The sequence below is a fragment of the Perca fluviatilis genome, chromosome 4 (assembly GCF_010015445.1).
Source record: "Perca fluviatilis chromosome 4, GENO_Pfluv_1.0, whole genome shotgun sequence".
NCBI classification, from domain to species: Eukaryota; Metazoa; Chordata; class Actinopteri; order Perciformes; family Percidae; genus Perca; species Perca fluviatilis.
In genome coordinates, this window is record NC_053115.1 from 36157083 (window position 1) to 36179635 (window position 22553).

The window sequence follows — 22553 nt, forward strand, 5'->3', positions numbered from 1 at the left end:
CATAATTTATCTTGGTGCCACACACCTTGCATGTAGTTGTTCGCTTACTGCCACTGTTAATGAAGTTATTGAAAGCAAAACTAATGACAAAGGCACAACTCCGGGAGGACTTGGTGTCGCCATCGTCAATGCATTTTTTTTTTTTTATGTGAGTGTGTGCACATAGGCATAGCGCATGGGTTACGTTGCACATTATGGCAAAGGGCAGGGGACATGCAGCTCGTCATAGGTTTCCCCAACGTATATGCGCCAATAAAAGAAAATAGGAATACATGAATGAATTTTGATTTAAAAAGCAATAATTGCATGAAAACAGGTTGTTGGCGAGTCTCGAAGCTCGAGTCCGAGTCAAGTCTGAAGTCTTTTGGGTCGAGTCACAAGTCAAGTCTGAAGTCAGCTGGTTGTGCGACTTAAGTGTGACTCGAGTCCCCATGTCTGGATTGGCTGATGGAGGCGGTGGCTAAATTTGGTTGGTTTAACTCAAAGAGTAAACACCCCTAATCAGCTGATAAGAGGAAACAGGAGAGAGATCAGGGAATGAGTGAGTAACATAAGATAGTCTTCCTGACTGAACTTACGCTAAGTTTATTGTGTCATAGAAATAAAACCCACGGGCCAGCGCTTTTCTGCCAGAGAAAACTCTGGTCAGCAACCTTTGAACAACAATGTTCATGTTGATCAGTGTGCCATATCAGCATTAGTCCTGCCATCATCTACCAAGCCCGCTCAGGCGGTTATTTTATTTTATTTTCATATTTGCAGAATGTGGATGGGGAAAAAGTCAATCAAACTACCGTAAATGTGCTTCTGCCCATGGCTTTAAAAGAGGTAATTTGGGATTGGAACATTTCCAAAAAAACTTTGACACACATATTGCTAGTGTGCCAGTGGTTGAGCTAATGCGTGCCAATGGTGGCACATGTGCCCAAGGTAGCTTTACGCTGCTCTATGTAGACACAGGCCCTCAGATAGGAAAATGGAAGGTCAAACATCACAAAATTATCTATTTAATTCCTTTGACAGTGTTCAACAACACAATCAGTGAATCAAAAATCTTAATGTACCACACTTTACTCCACAACAGACAAGACACACAGTCAAACACTATTATTGTACACAGTTTGAACATTTAAATAGGCCAGTTTAAAGGTGCAGTAGGTAAGTCTTATAAACTACTTTCTGTCATATTTGCTGAAACTGACCCTATGTTCCATTAGAACTACATGAAGCAGGTAATAAAAAAAAAAATCCATCGCTCCCTGTTGATATGCACCAATCAGGGCCGGTGTCTAACTGCATGTCAATCACTGCTCATGCACACGCATTCATTCTCCCTTGTGGGGGGAGGGGCTTACGTTTTGGGCTTTAGTGGAAAGGGGGAGGGACAGAGAAGTTGTCGATGTTAAAAACTTTTGGTTAAGTCCTGGATCTTCGCAAACCTACCTACGGCACCTTTAAAGCATTTTATAGATGTCGGGTTAGTTTCCGGTGGAGTCTTTGTTCACTTGGAGTGCGGTGCTCGGCTCCAGCTGGCCCTCTCTCTGCTGTGCAGCCTGAAGTGGGTGTTGAGGTGTGCTGACTGGTTGAAGCATTTCCCGCAGACATGGCAGCGGAAGGGCTTTTCCCCTGTGTGTATTCGGTGGTGCCTCTTCAGCATGCTGACCGTGGTGAAGCTCTTTCGGCACACTGCGCAGCTGTACGGCTTCTCCTTGGTGTGCCAGCGCATGTGGACCTCCAGCTGGCAGGCAAAGCTGAAGCCCTTCCCGCACTCTTTACAGCTGTGCCACCTCTGGATGCTCTGGCTCGGGTGAGAGGAGCGAGGCAGAGGCGGCCTCTGGGATCGGACATTCTTGACCTGCAGTATGTGTGCGCCTTGTTTTCCATTTGAGCAAAGTAAGCCTTTCCCTTGCTGCTCTGTTTTCAGAGTCCTGTGACTCTTTGCAGGGCTGGTCCGAGAATCGCTTTGCGCCTCTCGGCAGATTGAACGAACAGTCATGGAGGACGGTAAGCTGTCGGCTGGCTGCTGTTTCCTGCTGTCCTCTTCGTCACTCTCTGTCTTAATCTCGGGGGAAGATAGTGGGGGTGGGGAGACACTTTGTCTGCTACACGTAGTTTGGGCTGGAGGAGGATGTGACCTCTGTAGTGGCTCGACATGACTACAGTTCCCTTCCTCTGAGTCCCTTGCTTCGGGTGAACAATCTGTGGGCATGCTCTGGAGTTTGGGTTCTTCTTTGATGTGTGGCAGCAGCTCCACGCTGCTTCTCCACTCAGACTCACAGGGTGGACCATCTTCCTGGGGCTGGACAGAGTGCGGTTCTGAAAGATTTCAAAACACCACAGTCATGCTAGGTGTATATAAATAAACATACTGTATTGCTGTGTCTGTTCCAGGGATGCCCAAAGATGAACTACAAGGTTTTTGTTCATCTTTTAGTATGCCATGGAAACAATATTCCAACTTCACTCTGTTTTCTCTTTGTTTAAAGCTATAGTGCATAGTTTCTGTCCCCCCATGAGGAATTTTAAGTGATGACAACCAAACTGTTGTTGCATCCACATGACACAAGCCTTCCGTGATCGTGCACCCTAACCACCCCCCACCCTTCCTCAACACAGTTGCTTGTAACCAAGGAGGACACGGAGGATTAAAAAAACATGACAACACCATTTTCTGAACACAGCCATGCTGAGAAATACAGAGAGAGTTGTGTGGAGCTGATAGTCTTAATTAGCTTTGTAGCAACTCATTTGGCAATGGCTTCAACGTAACGGACGTTCATTAATATCAAAATGTTACGCACTAAAGTTTTAAATTATTTAACCTTCAATTCAGAAAACAGCAGTAGCTCAGTCCGTAGGGACTTGGCTTGGGAACTGGAGGGTTGCTGTTCCAAGTCCCTGTATGGATGAGGTAGATTGTGTACTGGTAGCTTGAGAGGTGCCAGTTCACCTACTTGGCACTGTGCTTTTTGTGCATGGGTGCCAGTGTGTAATGTAACAACAGAGTGTAAAATGTAATTTCCCTTTAAGCCAATGAGATAACAGCATGGCGTTACCTAGCTACGAGAAATAGCTTCCTTGCCACCCTTGATGACGAATACCTGCACTGTCTGCTCTCTGCGCTTTGCTCTGCGCCCTACCTAGGCGGCTTTAGGGATCATTAAAAGTATGTCTTCTTCTTCATACAGACTGCCATTAGACTGTATGAAACCATTTCAGCTCTTAAGGTTGGTTGGTTTGTTGTTAATTTAGCATTTAATTCTCCATCTGTGCCCCCCCCCCCTCTCCTCCTCAATAACTATAGTCACAGAAATGGCACATCCTAAGGAAAGCTCATTGTGGGACTGGCTCTAGTGGCTGTAATTCTGCACCAAGGCTGAATTTCGGGAAAGAGACTTCAGATACAGTATTAGGGGACCACTAAGGTCTATATAAAAGAGACTTCAGATACAGTATTAGGGGACCACTAAGGTCTATATAAAAGAGACTTCAGATACAGTATTAGGGGACCACTAAGGTCTACATAAAAGCATCCAAAGAGCACCATGTCATAGGACCTTTAAGTACAAATTTGAGGTACTTGTACTTTACTTGATTCTTTTCTTTTCATGCCACTTTCTACTTCAACTGCGCTATATTTCAGAGAGAAATATTGTACTTTTTACTCCACTACATTAATCTGACAGCTTTAGTTACTTTACACATCAAGATCTCTGCACACAAAACACATATAGTTTAGAAAATCTGATGTTTTATTATAAATCAAACCAGCCAACAATATAACGGCCTACAAGTCCAGCTGAAATGATTAGACCATTAAACACACAACTGTTTGGATCCTTTACACTTTCTAAAACGGGAGGGTTTTACTGCATCGAGTACTTTTACTTTTAATACTTTAAATACATTTTCCTGATGATAGTTACAGATTTTCACTTAAGTAACATTTTTACTGCTGGACTTTTACTTGTAACAGTATTTTTACAGTGTGGTATTAGTACTTTTACTACCGTGCGCGCGCACACACACACACACACACACACACACACACACACACACACACACACACACACACACACACACACACACACACACACACACACACACACACACACACACACACACAGAGTTTATTTTGGACTCAATCCCACACACACATCGTCCTGCTGCCACAAATACTTAATTAAACTGCAGCATTTCATGGGATTTGTTGACAACAGGAAAATATAAAATTACACCAGTTGGAATCATCTTCATATTAAAAAACCCGAACTGCACCGTCAAGCACAACTTTGCTTCAGGGTCTGACCTTGTTTATTCATCTGCTTAGATTTGAGCTCTTACATGAGCCAGTTCTCTCGCTCTCTCTGTAGTTCTCCATCTTTCTCACCTATTTGTCTTTTTGTTAAAGAGAGACGAATCACAGGAAGTGTAGGCCCGCCATTCCTCCAACATGCCCCGTTTTAAACTTTCTCCACCTGATAATGTAAGACTACAATAAGTTACTTTATTCTGGACCGGGTTTGTAGACATTTGTTGATGTGAGAGATGTGGACGCTACCAGACAATCATTTAATTCAAATTACATTTAGTTTGGAGTAGTACAATTAAAGTTGTAGCTATAACCTTAGCTACATCTTAAATACAATGTCTACAAGAATGTTATTGTGTATCTGACTAGTGAGAAAATAATTTTGACTGAGAGATATGCTTTTATGGATATCTACAATGTAATTACATAGATATAGCTTAATGGTGTATGTGGTCAGCAAAGCACCATGTTAGTTTCTGGGAAATTAGCGCTAGCTAGCTACTACGAGAGTTTGTAACCCGGAAATGTTGGCTGGTTTCTTCCACTTGTTTATGGTCTAGCTATGTGTATTAAGATAACTATTATTGTTGGCGTTGCTTTGTGCTCCGTAACTGTTTTAATATGCTATCAGTTAGCTACCTTTTACTGAAATAAATTCGATGTAGCTAGGCTAGCTAATGTATGAGCTTAGGAGTGCTAGCTAACGTTACATTCAACAGTGTTGCCCGTGAGCGAAGTTCCGTTAAACGGCCATATTTTGAATGGGATATGGCGTGACATTCAGTAGGCTACATCAGCAAACAGAGCGTATCAGCGACAAGCAGCGCAGACAGTCAGCGGCCGGTGCTCTTCACCTGGTTGCAGTAACCGTTGGACGGCTACATTCAGGAGCCGTTTGAGTCGCTCGTTCTCCTCTTTGGAACGCAGGATTTCGCTCTGGTACTCCCCCACCGTGTTTTTAACGGCGCGGAAAATCTCTTCAGCGGCCGCGGTGAGCCTGTCGTTCAGAAACACGTTCAACAGCTCCAGCTTGGTCATGTTTTCTCTCAGTGACTCCACAGGCGGAACGTCCTTCTGTTTACATCCACTCACCCGGAAGTAGAAGCATTCCGGCTTGTGGATGTCAGTCATGGATGTGTCAGTCGGTTGTATTTCTACGGTTCAGGGGGACCCTGGTGGTGTGTAACGCCACCTGCTGGACAGGAGATTACACAGTACTGCAGATTCAAAGACAGCAGGTTTACAAATGTATTGTACTTAGGCAGCAAAAATATTGATAAGGGATACTTCTGCTTGATTTTTAAGCACATATATTACAAGGGCAGGTAAGGGCCCTCTGGTAGCCACGGGGCCCTAAGCAGCCGCTTAGGTCGCTTATGGGTCGGCCAAATTAGTGTGAAACAACATAAAGGAGGTCATTGGGCCTCTTTCACCAATATCTTCCTAAGTTTTCTCTTAAATATGTTCTTAAGAAGGTTCCTAAGAAAAGTCTACGTCGGATTCATGACGTGTTCTTAAACAGCAGATTTGTTCACATCGCATCTGTGTTCTTAGGATTGATGAATCCCACGTCTTCTGAAAGCGCGTGCCAGTTGTTCCTAATTAGCATAAGAAAACGCCCCGCAAATTCCCATATAAGGACATGACACTTCCTGTGCACCTCCTGGGAGACAGGTTTTCGGAGATTGTCGGAGCCGCGGTGGAGGAAGTACTGAATCTCAGTACTTAAATAAAAGTACAAATAACCAGAGACATATACTTTAGTAAAAGTAGGAGATGTCCACTACCACAAACAAGGCCTGGCTTTTAAAAGAAGTTCCTATCCTAACCAGCATATAACGGAAGTGTGTTGTTAGAATCGGAATGCGGTTGGTTTTATTCGTGGATGTATTTTATTTTCTTTAACCATGCAAGTAAGCAAATAAAGTGTGTGAAGCAGCGCAAATGGGGAGATGTGAAGAGGTCCAACCAAATAAATAAGATATGAACGCGTCTTACACAGCCTGGCGGAGGAGTAAACGACGCTGTGGTGAGAAATAGAGGGCAACTTTGATTTAAAAACGGGAATAATAAAAACAAACGTTTTCATTTTCACTTTTACCGGAGGCTGTATTACCGAGGGTCAGCGGCGCTGCGCCCGGGCTCTGGAGCACCGGAGCCGGCTTGGTGCCCCAAATATACAGTATCTATGGCAACCAAACTTCACTGGTGAGACAAACGTGTGACGGTCAGGAAGACGTTTTGGCAGGAGGAAACTGATCACAAAATGTAACGGAACATTGTAGAAATGTAGTGGCGTATAATTGCTGCAAAATGTAACAAAGTAAAAGTCAAAAGTAGGGTATGCACTATTGAGTCTACTTAAGTAAAGTACAGATGCGTGAAAAATGTACTTAAGTACAGGACGAATTTGTACTTTGTTACATTCTACCACTGCATTTTGGCCCTATAAATAGCGATCAATCACCAAATAACGCAGGATTTAATCAGTTTAATTGCTGATGTAAACTGCAGTGTTAGTGTTTTTTTTGCATAATATGATTTCTTTTTCAACAAATGATCAGAAATACATTACAGTACAATACTATCATTGTAAACGACTGTAGAATTAAATAAAATGCAGTAAGCAATCATTTGGAGCAAATTGTCATCACTCAAATGTGCGTAAGAGTGCTTTTCAGTGTTCGTAGATTTTGTTCTTAGCTAAGAACAAATACAAGTTAAGAAAACATTAGTGAATGCCAGAATCTTCGTAAAAAGTGCAAGAAGGGTTTAAGAACACATTTCTTCGTAAGAACGGTTGGTGAATGAGGCCCATTATTCCTAAATCATGCCCAGCTGTCTTTCAGAGAGGGGTATTCAAAATCTCTATATATCTACCGATTTAAAGCTGTGTTTGAGTTAGCCTACTACAGACTAATTGATGGACAGAAAACTTGGGGGGGCGGTAGTAGAATTTCAGCATAAGAGTGCTTGTTTGTGGCCTCGGCATATCTTTTTTTTTGGGCCTGGGCATATCTTAAAACAGAAGAAGAGACACTTTTACTTTTTTGAGGGGTTTGGTGCCTTGCTCAAGGGCACATCAGCAATGCCCAGGAGGTGAACTGGCACCTCTCCAACTTCCAGTCTCCATTCTGTACTTGGTTCATATAGAGACTTGAACCGGCAACTCTCTGGTTCCCACACCAAGTCCCTACGGACTGAGCCTACCAAGGCTGCCGTGTGTAGTCTATGTTGTGCATTGTACTTAATGGGGACTGCAGCATGCAAGCAAAAAACACAGAATACCTCATATGTACTGTATTTGGAACAATAGGGACATCCTGTTAAAAAAGCACTGTGTTGGAAAATAATATAGGACTAACAATATAATTCTGGTTGGTCAGTTACACTCCAATGCTATTATACTATCCAGAATTGTTCTTTTTATATTCTAACTACTAGTCACCCCCAAAGACAGTGTGCCACAGTGTTAGACTACTTCTTTAGGGGCTGCCTGCAATATGTCTCAGAGCTGTGTAGAAAAGAACTGATAGCCTTAATGTGTGGCTCAGCTTTTCATCAGTGAGGAGGAACTCACCAACAGGTGAAATATGTTGTCATATACTGAATAAAACAGAAAATCTGTGGCTGGGTTGGCTCAGTGGGTAGAGCAGGTGCACGTATACTTTAGGTTTGTGCCTCAACGCAGAGGTCCAGGGTTTGAATCTGACCTGTGATGATTTCCTCTCTCTTCCCTTTCTCTAGCCTTCCTGGCCAAAAAATACATAGAGTCTGTGCACTACTTTAGATTTCATTATGTCAGTTTTTTACTAACTTTCTTAAAGAAAGAAATAAGTGTACATTTTACACAGTTGCCGGTTTATTAAAGGGTAACTGTTATATTTTTTTTCTCAACCTGAACCCTAGTTTTAGTTTTTTTAGTTTTAGTTTTTGTCCTATGTGTTTGTGAACACCAATCTTTTGATTTGGTTCCGTTGGTTGAAATAAACCCTTAATTCACCCATTTATGTGAAAATATGCTGGCTCTATACACGCTAAAAGTATTGTTTATTTAAATGGAGTCTGGTGAGGTTGGCGATAGCGATTTTGGGTTTTACTATTTAACAAAAGGTCTATCTCTGTAGGGATCCTTTCCATAATGTTGTCAGACACTCTGAGCCTGTCAGTGGCAAAAACAGCACTTTTAGTGGATGAAATTGACAGTGCACATTTGCACTATACGATCGCTACGCACGTTTAGCGGCTGCCGGTTGCAGCGCTCTCGCTCAATACTGGACCCACTTCAAAGATTTTTGTTCACATTCGTCACTCTTAGACAATGCATGGGAAAATAGGGTCCAGGTTGAAAAAAAACGAAATGACCCTTTAAGTACACCTAGTTTAAGACCAGTGCAGAAAGTAGCCCTGCAATTAACCCTCCTTCATGAAGGTTTTAATGTTCAGTCTGTTGAAACTGCTTTAGAAAGGTGTTGATTCACTCAACTTCATGGTCATTTTGGAGGCTGCAGTTTGTGGTGCTTTTGAATTGTATTGCGTTATACAAAGGTGTTTTTTAATATTTTGTCCACCACATTTATATCATGGTTTGTAATCTCCTTTTAATCTCATCTAGGTTGTGTACTTCTACTACCTCACTGTGTGGAATGAAATAGATGAACAAACTGTTATGTTTGTTAAAAGCTAGTGTAAGCTATTGTATTGTATAAATTGTATATTAAACTAGACCTACTATAACGTGTGGGTGGCCTAAAGCCTAAATACAGTTTTATTAATGCATGCAACACTATGCTATTAACATAATTGTTGGCATGATTTTATAAATCGTGTTTTAATGTTCAACATACAGTAAATGCTTATGATTAGCTGTATCTGTGGATGGCTACCTTAGTGACTATTTAACCTATAGGCCAGTAAGCCTATAATTGTTTTTTTCCCCACAAATAGGCTGATTTATATTTGATATAATAATATTGGGTTCATGTTGACATTTTTGAAAGATTAACAATTTGGTCCCCACCCCCCAGATCTCTGAGCTAGGTTGAATAAAAAGAAGTCACCAGTTATAAACAACTTTTATGTATCAGCACCTGATGTTGATCCCCAAACCCGGGTCAAAGTATTGGCTGAATGCCATTTTAAATCATCAATTATTGATCATTAAAAGCAGCTTTTTATTTACACAGTAATATGTACAAGTCCCTTTGAATAGCAAGCTGTGTAAAAGGATCAGGACAGAGCAAACACATGTTAAGACCAAAAAAAACAAGTTGATCTTTTCTCAGACCACATTGATAAAACAATGCCAACACCAAAGAGAAAAAGACAACTAAAGACAGCATTGTTGAATTCAAATACAGTGTTTGTCAATCATATCAGGAACATAAAAACAGTCCCTGAGGTGTTCATTAACAAAGCCCAGAGAGCACTTGCACTTTTATTCCAGACTAGTTGTTTCAAAAGTATGCCCACTGAATAAAAGAACTAGTTTAAAAAAAACACGTACGTTTCGGTCAAACATTATAAAAACACTAAGGAACAGCCAGTGGTAGAAGGTGCACTGAGTGGAAAACCTATAAACTACATACACCTGATGGGTAAAACGATCCCGACACTAACACGGCTGATTAGCTTCAGAGTAACTTCCTCTCAGGCTCGGACCTGAGCTTTGTTGACAGGGTCATCGTTAAATTAAAAATTATACATTTAAATGTCATGATCTATAATCTGGGAAATAGCTGGGCAACAGCAGTCTTTGTCCACTCACATATATAAAAACAAAAACACAAGTAGTCGGGGGCAGGCTACTGCAAGTGCAGCAGTTTTCATTATTTCTATACTCCGCTGGCTCTTCCCTTTGCATACACAGTATACAGATAGGACTTCCCTCTAAAATTACTCATTCATCGTTCCCAAGATTTAACATTTTCCAGGGTTCCTGACAAAATGATAATGTTCTTAACATCTCCCAGCAACAAAAACTTTGACCCGAATGATCATGAACATACGTGATAAAAATGAAAAAAAAATACGCCCTGCAGAAACCCCTGGGGTGAGCAGATGATCACATGGGAAGGAAATGAAGGAGAAGAAAAACAAACATGAATCTAAAGCTTAAAATAAGTTGAACTTCTTCAGAAAATAATATCTTTAAAAACGCCCCATGGTAGCTAGTGGCTGACTGGGTTTACTCGAAATGGTTGTTGGGGGGGGGGGCTGATTGTGCTGGACGGAGCCCTCAGCTGTCAATCATCTCTGAAAGTTCCTGCAGCAGGTCGTCCTCTTCCATGCCAGGGTCCACGTCTCCCTCCAGATGGTCGTTGTCGGTGAACTCGTTGATCAGCTCCTCGAAGTCGTCCACAGCGGAGGAGGACGAGGCAGCAGCGCTGGAGGTGGAGACGGTGCGGGACGCGGCTACGCTCAGTCTCCGGGACTTGGGCTGAGTGGGAGTCTTCAGGACTGGGCTGAAACGAATACAGAGGAGTTTTACTCTCGGGTCACTTGCTAATGAGAATATAATAATGGGCCGATAGGAGGCAAAGTTGGGTGGAAAAGTTGGCATAGTTCTTCTGCATTTGTTGTGGTCTAATGACGGCATTAAACACTGATGTGTTTGAGACGTTTGTGTTAAAGTGCTCATATATATGCTCATTTTCAGGTTCATAATTGTATTTAGAGGTTGGACCAGAATAGGTTTATGTGGTTGTTGTACTGCACATTGCTGCAGCTCCTCTTTTCACCCTGTGTGTTGAGCTCTTTGTTTTAGCTACAGAGTGAGACATCTCCCTTCTGTTCCATCTTTGTTGGGAGTCGCACATGTGCAGTAGCTAGGTAAGGACTACTAGCCAGTCAGAAGCAGAGTATGAGGGCGTGCCACGCTAGCAGATAGGCGAGCATTATAACGTGTGTTACAAAGTGACGCACGTTCGTCTCCGAGGTAAAGGCTGGACTACAATAGAGCTGTTTGGAACAGTTTGTGAACAGTGTTTTCTGTTGGAGATGGTAAGTCCCTTTGGGGTGGACTTTGGGCTTTTTCACTTTGTAAACCTATAACATGCACAAAAAAAAGATATATAACACAATAAAGGAAAGGGAAAAAGCCCAAAAGCATAATATGAGCACTTTAAATAAATGGGACATTTTGTGTAAGAAAGACTGTTTGCTCTTAATCAGAATCAGCATTGTTTTGGTGGTATCCTGTAATAACATTTCTTACTTGCATACAGTTAAACAAGTTGTTGTGTAAAGTTAAAATTGTTCCTTTAATTTGGCCAGAATGAATACATCACTCCCCACACCTGCCCACAGACTTTTGCTTGGTTAAGTCTGACATAACTAAGAAATTAGTGTTCATGTTCAAACTTTAAGTGGACATGTTTAAGCTCTCTGTGGACCTTTACCTTTGGGGGACTGTGCAGGCCTCTCTGGCAGCAGTAGCATCATTAACAGTCGGCTTGGTTTCTTGGCTCCGTTTGAAGACAGGGACAGTCTGGAGCTCCTCTCCCGGTGGGCTGGAGCCGGAGCAGTCCAACAGCATGCTGGGACTTTGGGGAACAGCAGAGCTCAGCTGAGCCTCAGCATTGGAGGCCAGGGACTCCTGACAACGGAACAAAAAGTTAACAGAGGTCATTAACGGCACTAGATTGTTTAGATTCCCTATGATACTTTATCTCCACTTTTCTTCTTTAAATTTAAGATTAGGTGACAATTTCATTAACTCTAGGCAGAATATAAAAAAGGGAACATGTTATGACCAACAGTGTAAATGGGCATAAACTATTTAACAAAACTAGGAGGGTGTGTAAAATACTTCCAGAAAGTATTAGAAATAAATAATTTAAATGAGGTAAATAAAAAGATGAATGCAAATATACACAAATGAGGAAATGTAAGGAAATATAAAAGCAAATATGAAATGTGCCACATCAAATTAATGTAAGATACATTTGAAAAGGTCTTTGTGCATGCTCTGGACAGACTAATATGGAGATACAGAATGACCATGACCAACCTGTCTGTCTCTGCATGGCGTCTCCTGCTGTGCATCCTCCAGCACTGTAGAGACGCTGTTCAGAGGCTTAACAGCAGCAACAGCTGATCGCTCTGCTCCCCTCCTCTTCTGGCCCGGCTTCACCTGCACCGCTGGCTTCACCACAGACGGCTTCACGTTCAGCTTGGGCCTCACTGAAAAGGAGGCAATGTTTTGATGATTGTTATAGTGGAACAGTGGAAGACAGGAAGTGCGTCGTTGCGCTTTCCTGTGTTGAGGCATTGTGACACGCGTGTGTCACAAACCATCAGGCTTCTCTAAAAACTATGCCCCAATTAAGTAGAAATGTGCCTTTTGTTTACATGACATTTGTAGAGAAAACAGGTGTCTGCAGATGGATAATAACAAGGTCACTGTTATGCGGGTGAATGCACAGCTTGTACATTATCAAACAGGTCAGAGATTTCCCCTGCCTATTCAGGACTAAGGTGGGTTTTCCTATGCTCAAACAGAAACATGGGTTGCAAAATGAAGTAAATAAATGAAAGGTGCAATACCTTTGGTGTCTGCAGTGTGTTCTGGGGATTTCTTCTGATTATTGTTCAATGCTTTATCAGAAGCACGGGCCCCGGCAGCGGGACCCCGAGGAGCTGCTCTGGCCTGCTTGGCTGCAGACGGTGCGGCGGAACTCTTTGCGTTTTTGTCTGGGACCTTCCCCGGGCCGCTGGGGCTCTGGGAGTCGGACTTGGGCTCGGCCTCCAGTGGAGAAGAGCTCTGCTTCGCAGGGATTGAGGTCGCAGCTGGAACAGCAGCACCTCTTGTACCAGAAGCAGTGCTGTTCAGAGGGGAAGCGACCTTGGATTTAAGGGGGATCTGTTTTTGGGTGGGAGGGGTAGAGTCCGGAGCCAGAGGGGTGGAGGAAGGCGATGAGGAGCCTGGGCATGTAAGACCGACTCTAGAAGGAACCTTCCTCTTGAGGGTTCCTTCATCGGCCAGTTTCGGAGAAGGCTCGGTTTCAGCTGAGGCTTTGGCCTGCTCCTCCATCTCCTGCTTGCGAAGACGTTTCTCCTGCATGATCTCCTCAAAGGTCTTCACCTTGACATTGTTACTGGTGGCAGTACTGGGCTAGAAGGATACAGGAAAACCACCGTCACACACAAGAGTCCACAGAACAACAAGCAACCACAGCCAACGCTGCAGTATCTTACAGACTTTACCTCAGGAGCAGCAGTAGGAGTTTTCAGTGGCTTCTCGGTCACTTCAGCACTCTTCGGTGTTGTGACGTTGCCTGCCAAGTTCAACATAAATTTCATGTTAAAAATGAGGGAATCGGAAGATACTGTTTTATTTTTTTTTTCAAGGCCGATACCAATTATTAGTGGTTAATGAAACCGATAACCGATTTTTGGAAGAGATATGCATTTACAGTGAAAATACTACTAAAAATTCAACAACATCTAATGATTGAAGGACTCTGTGCGTGTGTGTGCCCATTGGTCCAGGTGTCGGTCAATTCGTCCGATCTACTGCACACTAGGCAGGTTTATTGCTGGGTATGCAATGACGAGGCGTGTCGAAATTTACAACTCAAACTGCGTAAGGATTAGTAGTTGTATGTATTGTTTGGTTTATTTTGGCCTCACAGATTTCCGTCAGAAAGGCTTATTGGGAGAAAAAAGGCTTTGCGCCAATAACCCAGTTGAAACCTCAGTCTGCACGGATGATGTGCCGAGCAGACCGCTCAGTCTCCGTCTGCTGTAGGCTATGGGAACATTACTTGTTAGTATAACCTGATGATGGTTGGAAAAAGTGGTGGATAAAATGGCAACTGTGCCAACATTTCCAATATGAGGGCGCATTGACGGAGACATCACGCCAATGTGTTTCTTGACAGCCCAAGGAGGAGGGAATCGGGTAGGAAAAAGCAATTCTTCCTCTCTCCATTTTAAAAACATCGGTTACTGTTGAAAATACCGATCATGTATCGCCATTGAGCCGAAAAATACAGAGATATGATTTTTGGTCCATATCGCCCCGGCCCTAGTGGCATGTAAAATGAGGATTAGCAAATTTAAAATCTAATTCAATCTGAAAGACATTTACAACAGCAGAGTTAACAACAGTTACATTCCTTGTGTCAACACACCGGGAACAAAACTACAGAAGTGTAAGGGCCGTCTTACTTTGGGAAGCCAGTTTCTTGATGCGCAGTAGGCGAGGCTTCTTAACGTCGTTCACCTCAGCATCAGAGCTCTTCTTGTCTTCGGCCTCCGGGGCCGGCTGAGCCCGAATCTTTGCCGCCTTCTCCCTGCGGATCTCCTCCAGGGTCTTTACTCTAACCTCCCACGCGTTTGTAGCCTCAGGACCAGGACCCGCTGGGTCAGACTCTGCCTGGCTCTTGCCTGGAGCTTTCTCCACCGTGTGCTTGGATTTCTTAGGGCTGGGGTTCTGTTCCGGTTCCTCCTGCCTTTTCTTCTTGGCGCCGAGGATCTCCGAGAACAGTTTGACGTGCCTAATGGAGTTGTCTTTGACGGTGATGGCTCGCTTGACACCCTTGGCGGTTTTGGTGGCGTTGACTTCTGAAGCCACGGCTGAAGATTGATGCTTCTGGCTCTGAGACTTGGCTGCCTTCTCCTGTCTGATCTCCTCCAGAGTTTTGATGCGAATCTGCTCAGGGGCTCTCTTTGACTCAACGTCGGCCACGGCTGTTGGGAAGGTTCAGGACAACGATAAACAAGGTTTTAATCAACGTGCGTGATTCATATCTTTCCAGACAAAATCCTGGACAATGACAGCCTCTCGTATCCGTCACACTTCTTACCTGGTTCAGCGGGTGCAACAGACCGAGGCAGTCCAAGTCTGTCCTTAACAGGTTTAAAAGCTGTAGATGAAAGAAAAAGGTAAGGACATTTTTCCTTCTAGAAATTGTAAATTATGTGCCCCATCAAAACTGTAACCATTGCCCTTCCCACTTTAAGATTAGGACTGCACGATACGAGAAAAATATCTAAATCGCGTTTATTTTGACTGATATTGCGATTGCGATATGATTCACGATATTGGAGGGAATGATCATTTTTGAATCACTCATTTTCATTGAATATATATATATAAAAAAATTATTATAGTGTGATTTTTGCGAGGATCTGTTCTTTTGAGATTATTTTTTAGGCCTGTATTTTTGACAGGACAGCTGAAGACATGAAAGGGGAGACAGAGGGAGAATGACATGCAGCAAAGGGGCACAGGTCTGTTGTGGAAGTTTCTTTTGCAGCAGGAGTAAAGTTTTGAAAGTTTAGTAAAGTGAAACAAATAAGACAGTAGGAGACTAAACCAAGTTAGGTTTTTGTATTTTATTAAAAATATATTTGCAAATATAGGAGCAACATGATTTCACAAAAGGCACAGCAGCCCCGTGTGGAGTCAGTCCCTCAAATGAGTGAACAGAAACACTAGGCTTATATGCATCTTCAGAGTGACAGCACACACGCACTTGGCTTATTATGACGCTACAATTCTTACGGGCAATCTGATACACATGAAGATAATCAAAAAAACACAAGAGACATCTCTGAGCCATCTCACCTCCTCCTCCCTGTACGACTTTTACCCCCCCCAGTTACATCTCAACTGGCATGGGAAAAACTGAATAGGCAGAGAAAGCTAGTTTACTGTGGCCTTGCACCTTTATCGGTTCAGGCGAACAGTACTCACATTATGTTCCAGACTGGATGTCTCACTTAGTTAGAATCAACATCAAGAAGTGGAAATGAGATAAACTCTCTTTCAGTATTGTAAGAAAATCAAAGTAGAAATAAAACAAAAATATAAGAAATTATGCTTATATGTAATTTTGCCATTACAGGTCGGAGTCGAACACGGACCCGCTGCGTCGAGGAGTGAACCTCTATATATATGTTTTGCGCTAGCTGCCGGCGGCCCACCAAATACGTTATAGTCGTTTAGTGGCCCGCAAATACACTTTGTATGGTTGCAGCAAATTTTAGGCGCACGCCACCAAACATTACCGCGCTGAGATTGCACTAGTCCATGTTGCGATTTCGATAAAACTGCGTTTAATTGTGCAGCCCTACTTAATGATTTTGAGGTGGTGTTGGGTGACCAATTAACTCGTTTTTGATGTATCCTGATTCTCACCTTTCTGAGGGGGCATTATTGGCTCTTCCTCATCCACAACTCGGCCCAGACGCCCAGCCAGACTCCTTTTCAGTGGGACACCTTCTGCAATGTTCACGTCTACGGCAAGGACAAGTCATGAGCTTCTAATCCATGCAATTAAGACCATCATTATTAGCACTGGCACTACATCTGGTGATAAGGTGGGACAAAGAGAAACGTACCAGTGTTGGGCATCTTCCTTCCGAGCCTTTCGGCCACACTGCCTCGTGGTCTCCAAGTTTCTTCAAAGACAAGTGGGCCTAGGTTGAAAGAGGGAACAGGTGCTGGTTGAGAACAGGAAAATAATGATTTTACTTCTCATTAGGAATGAAAGTCGGTTACAATTTTAATTATTTTTTAGCCATTCAACACTAACATTTATTTTTAGTTTTTAAGAGGGGAATATCGAGACCAGATATCTTCATCTTATCATCAGATGGGAGACAGAACCAAGTAAGATGCTGTTTCCAAGCAACCACGAGTAGAATATTTCAGTGCATAAGGCCTGAAATGAATCAGTTTTGTCCAAACAATGCTGCTGCACAGTAGCAACAGCAGTCAAGCTAACAGTCCATTTTTCTGGATTTATTTACAGACCCCAGGCATTGATATGCCTATGAGCTGATCATACATACAATGTTTATGCTAGCAGTATTCATGTTGAGCAAATTCATCAATTAACACAATCCCCCAAAACTATATTCCACAATATCATCAGACCGAAAGATATAACACCAAATGAGTTAATCTGGCAGGAGGAAGGATGCAGAGTGGGGTATCAACTCCCTGCTATTCTGACAAACGGACAAATTCCTGGTTTTTACCATCTCCCTCCCCGTAGAGGGGTGGTCGAAAGAATGACTGGATGTTTTCTTTCTCCCCATTGGCCGAAGTATCAGCACTCTGGATGGGGTAACCAGCTCTCTTCATGCTGGCCTTCAGGGCCTTCCTCAGCCGGATCTCCTCCAGGGTGCTCACTCCGAAGTTCAGTGAGTCACCTGTCAAGACACGACATTCGACTATAAAAAAAAACACAATGACTCCATAAAGGGCATTCAGGAGTTGTGTGTAGTACAGCTTTGGTCACAAATTATAACCAATTGTGTTACCAAAGTTAAGTCTCTGACCAGTCTCACCTGATTTGGGTAGTTTTCTAGGAGAAGAGCCAACCTTTCCATCCTCTCCCTCCTCGGAGTACTGGTCTGGAAAAAATAAAGACAAGCGAGTGCTAAAGATCACAAGGAAGATATTGGCTCAAAATTAGGATTAGAAGAGACAATGCAGTCATTTTGAGTTTAAATCCTGCTCACCATCTTCATCCTCATCATCGTCTGCTGGATTGATCACCACTGGTGGGTGTGTGGGGCTCGGTACTGGCTCCTGGTTCTCTGTCTTGATGACGCCTCTGAGCTGGGGATTGGCTGCGGTGGGGAGGGGGGCAGCTGGCGGGGGGGACGGCTCCTCATGGGGCTGTTCCTCTTTTCTGCTTAGACCTGGGAGAATTACAGCACTTACCATTACTGCCTTTCACAGGCGGATTTAACGGTCTTAAACTCTCCACATTTCAATTCTTAGCGTGTTTGCTAAAGAAAAGTCCACTCACCTTTATCAGGTGGGACAAAGATCCCATCGATGTAGCGGGGCTTTTCATGGAAGAAGGCGCAGTGTGGCTTCTGGCAGCCAGCTGCCTGGTTCTCCCAATAACAAGATATCTCCTTTCGGTTTTTCTGTTCAGATGAAAGAGATACACAACATGTAACAGCACGCACGGAAAAGATGGTCACATCTCAAATGAATCTGTGAAAAAAAATATTTTTTGATATTATGGAGGAATTAGCCCCATCTGTAAGGCAAATATGTTGATGTATTGCAGAATAAAAAAAAATTAAACCAAAAAGGGAAAAAGGAGCCTACTGTACTCTAAATCCCAAATTAAGCCTACCAACTAGGAGTGAAAAGATTGACTGATACTAATCGGAATCCGGTTGCATTATCACAGATACGACTACACTGTTACACGTACCCTGTGCATTAGGGCTGTTGGAACGAATTCCCAAAGTCGAATATAATTCGAATAGTAAAAAAATGTATACTTTTCGAATGCTGAAGTTACTATTCGACTGTGATTTTTTTTTTTATTATAAATATGTTGGCTAATCTCCCTCTTCTCACCTTGGCCTACCCGCGATGCTTTTGCCATGTCACGTCTGATGAACAATAAGTATGCGGGAGTGAGAAACACAAGGCATTGTGAGGTCTTTAGATCACGGAGCTATAACATTAGTACAGGGGGAGGTGGTGACAGGCTGCGGCTGGAAATCTGAAGGATGGGAAATAGTTTTAACATGGCTTTATATTAGTCAGCTCGTTCTTCTTTCCTAACTGCGAGTTATAGTAGCTTAGATGGGAGCTTCATGGAGACAGCTAAATGTAATGTTAGCTGTCAGACTTAGCTTCGACTTCATTTATTACCTTCTAATAGCTGTATTCTCAGAAACGTGACAATCTGAAAGAAACATGTTGCTTCGAATATTATTTGAATATTTCCAAAAAATAACAAATGAAATTTGAATGGTATTATAGAGGAAGATTGACAGCTCTACTGTGTATCAGTGTATCGTAGACCATGTATGGGGTCGTCTTGTAAGGGAGAGATGCACACCCGGTCACCAACGATGTATAGATATTTCATTGTAACAACCGTTTATATAAGTAAATATTAATGAATGTATTTAATGGACTGTGACCACTGTAATGTAGCATGCTGACAGGCGTGTTATGGGAGTGCCTTTCCAGTACATTAAGTGTTCCTCCCAACAGGTCCAGGGGCAGGAGTGGAGCTCCTGGCCCAGGTTTACAGGGAGACTTTTTCTACCCTTCGTTAATGGCCAGTCAACACACAACGCACAGCCTCGAGTGGGCAAAGCTTGAAGGAGATATAAGCTTTGTTTAAAAATTGTATCAAAATGTTGCTTACTGTTATCTCCATGTGGCGAAACTTGCAGACGGTACGGAAGCAGCGTCCCTCCTGCCAGAGGTTGCAGACGATCTCACTGCCCATGGCCGCCTCACAGTGTCTGAATGGGCAGCTGTCTCCCTGCACCACGAATCAAACACAGTAAGACCCTACTCTTCCTCCTGGTCACCAGTCACTTTCCAACTGGTTACTACAGTATGTGTGTACATGGAAGCTTTGTGCTCAAACTTTGCTTACTTTAGTGCAGGTGGAATAGTAGAAGAAGTAGCAGTCATCTCCATGGTTGGTCATAGTAATGCTGGTATGCGTCTTGAGTGGTGGAGGTGATGCGGTTAGGACCTTTAAACCCAGCAGCTGGTTCTCTTCAGGGCCAACAAGACAGAGCACAGCAACACATCAGCAACTAAATCCCTACTCCGCTACATCCATTCACTAACACTTTTCCAACATGTCTGCACAGGTAAAACTAGCACCAACAAGTCTACATGCAGTTTTTTTCCTTACAAAATAGTGGAATACCAGAATAAAGTGCAATGGAGTACAATATCATCACCACACAACCTTTTGGGTTTGAAAAAATGAAGTATTTTAGCACTGAAAAGAGGGTTTTTCATAAAACTGGGCTGTCTATGCAGTGGAATAGCACAAACATTTTTGAAATCAGTGCTACATGACCAGAGAAAAGAAGCTGTGATATTTCCTTTCGCGTCAACAACTAACAGAAAGCACCGGAGCAATAAACGCTCCTTCTGGTGGGTGGCGTAATGCTAGCATGTGATTGATCAGCGCTGCCTAGTTTCTTTTTTCAGCCTCTGAAGAGAAGAGAGGCAAGCGCTGTCATTTTAAGGCAACCGTTTACTTCCGGTTAAATAGACCCTTTTAACTCCATTCAATAATGGCGCTGCAAAGAAGTGTCCATGTTTGTTTGATAACACACGACACCAGATGCTGTGTTCTCTGACAAGTAGCCTTCTTGCCTGCATATGTGGAAACTAAGAAGGAAAATAGCACTAAAATAATTTGGCTTTAAGTTGAGTATTTCTTAAGGGACAGTCCTGTTTTTTAGTCTGTCTGTGTGCAAAGAGTAGAAATATCTTTACTGAAGGAAAATATGTATGAATGAGATGTAAACAAAAAAATTAAACAGGTGATGCAACTAACTGTGACCGGTTGACCAATCAGTGACCCCCACCATTTTTCTTTCTCATACCATCTGTACTAACAAGCCAATTTGGATTTTATTATTAGCATTATGCCATCTTTACCTGAGGTGGCTGAGAGGTTGTCTCCCTCTTGAGCGCACTGCTGGTAGGGGGTCTCCGCGGTGGTATAGAGTCCTGAAGGAACACTTGATCCGTGAGATAAGAGGAAAAGGGGGGTGGGTCGCCCAGAGACACTTGTCTTCCTACGACATCCCTTTTCTGAGACTCTGAGACATCTCCGCCAGACTGCTAAACATTACTGATGGTGGATGCAATAGAGTCCTTTGGGGATTTTTTTTTTTTTTTATTATTCTTTTTTATTAATTGGCGTAACTAATGAAAGAAAGAAAAATGGATCCAAAAATGCTTAAATTGATGTGGCAAAAAGGGGATGGATGGTCGGTGGGAAAACAATCCTCAGCTTCTTCTTGGACTTGGTGAAATTTGGGTGATGGCAGTAGAAAAAAAAGGACAGGATATTCAAGCCTCTAGAGATTTTCAGCCATTGCTGAAGAGAAGAAAAAAAAATACCATCTTCTGCCAATGTATTCTCATGGGGGCAAGCTATCCATTTCCAGGGACTCCCACAAAGGGCCAAGATGATGGTTTTAAACCTACAAATCAATCAAAAACACTCCCCAGGGAACTGAAAAGGGTGTTATTAAGAGACAGACAGGTGTGCACAAATACAAAGTAGACAGTTGGACATTTCCACACACAGGTACAGTACAGTGAGACAGATATGCTCTCAACAATGTCTCCAGTGCAAACTGGAATTTGGTTATAACAGAGGTCCAGTTCAGTGGAAAGACTCAGTTACATTATCAGACTTCATTACATTATCTGCCAATGTTTATACATTTCAAGTATCCAAATAAATAACTTTCGGGAGTCCAGACTTGGGGTGTTTATTTTCCCAAGACATGGAGGCCTTATTAGCTCGACACTCATGATCAGCCTGAAGAAAAGCTCTGGCTTCCATCTTAAGGAACAGGAGAATACACTCTACAGAGGCAAAATATCACTTACACTGGGATAAAAATAAGGATCCACAAAGTTACTCACTAGCATTGCAAGTCAAATAAATACTTCCCCTGGAGCCCCAACCACAGAAGTCTATAATCAGTTACGGGCTAAACTATCTGAGACAGATAACGTTAACCAGAATCGGCAAATATCATAGCTTACAGGTCACCTTTAGTGTTGGTTTAAAGTATATATGGTCAGAGGTTAAAACCAAAGACAAGTTAAAAAACAAACAATCAGATACTTACTGTTGAATAATAAAAGTAGCCCAAAGTTAGCTGGAAAAAACTACGAGCGATTCCCAGCAGTGATGGAAAGATCGGCAAATATTAGACTTATAAAATATGAAATAAACAATAGCTTGACTTTTGATTTTTGTGTAGCCTGACTAATTATTAGCCATATTAGACATATTGTGCTGGTCTAACGTTAGTCTAGAATTATATTTAGCTCATGCTACATAGAAGAGGCCTACCACCAATATCTCGCGACCTTATCGTTAACGTTAGCTAGCTATGTTAGCTATTTGTTGTTAAGACGGCTGTTTGTTTTGCAATTGCCGTGGTATTCGCTTTCATATTTGAACACTACAATGCAACAACCAAAGATATTATGTAGACAAAGTATGCGATGCTAATTACCAGTTTCAGATAAAAAAAAAAAAAAAGATTTAGAAACTTGTGTAATGTTGGAAAGACCCCGACCCGGTTCGTTGACTGCCGCAGACGTGCTGTTTAGACCACAGCAAAATGGCGGCAGCAGGGGAAAATTAGGAGGGTGGGTCACCTAGTATGCTGCGTTCACGTCGAATGGAAAGATTGTTAATTCGAGGACTTCCATGCTGTGTGAACGCATGACATGACCATA

At 42.7% G+C, this 22553-nt stretch overlaps 2 protein-coding genes across 2 annotated transcripts; both read right to left on the reverse strand.

Annotated features, from left to right (window-relative positions):
- Positions 1–1354: 1354 nt before the first annotated feature.
- LOC120556951 (zinc finger protein 77-like) lies at positions 1355–5471 on the reverse strand. Its single transcript, XM_039796858.1, has 2 exons — positions 5167–5471; positions 1355–2316 (listed from the first exon to the last, which is right to left on the reverse strand). Exons 1-2 carry the CDS (start codon positions 5441–5443, stop codon positions 1502–1504), a joined length of 1092 nt encoding a protein of 363 aa, XP_039652792.1. The 5' UTR covers positions 5444–5471; the 3' UTR covers positions 1355–1501.
- Positions 5472–9465: 3994 nt separating this feature from the next.
- Positions 9466–22321, reverse strand: zc3h11a (zinc finger CCCH-type containing 11A). The gene is made up of 17 exons (XM_039796860.1): positions 21935–22321; positions 20724–20795; positions 19696–19820; positions 19459–19578; positions 18085–18208; positions 17792–17974; positions 17618–17683; positions 17306–17479; positions 16664–16741; positions 16461–16559; positions 15124–15183; positions 14486–15007; positions 13520–13590; positions 12860–13427; positions 12324–12496; positions 11713–11909; positions 9466–10776 (listed from the first exon to the last, which is right to left on the reverse strand). Exons 3-17 carry the CDS (start codon positions 19747–19749, stop codon positions 10551–10553), a joined length of 2715 nt encoding a protein of 904 aa, XP_039652794.1. The 5' UTR covers positions 19750–19820; positions 20724–20795; positions 21935–22321; the 3' UTR covers positions 9466–10550.
- Positions 22322–22553: the final 232 nt, after the last annotated feature.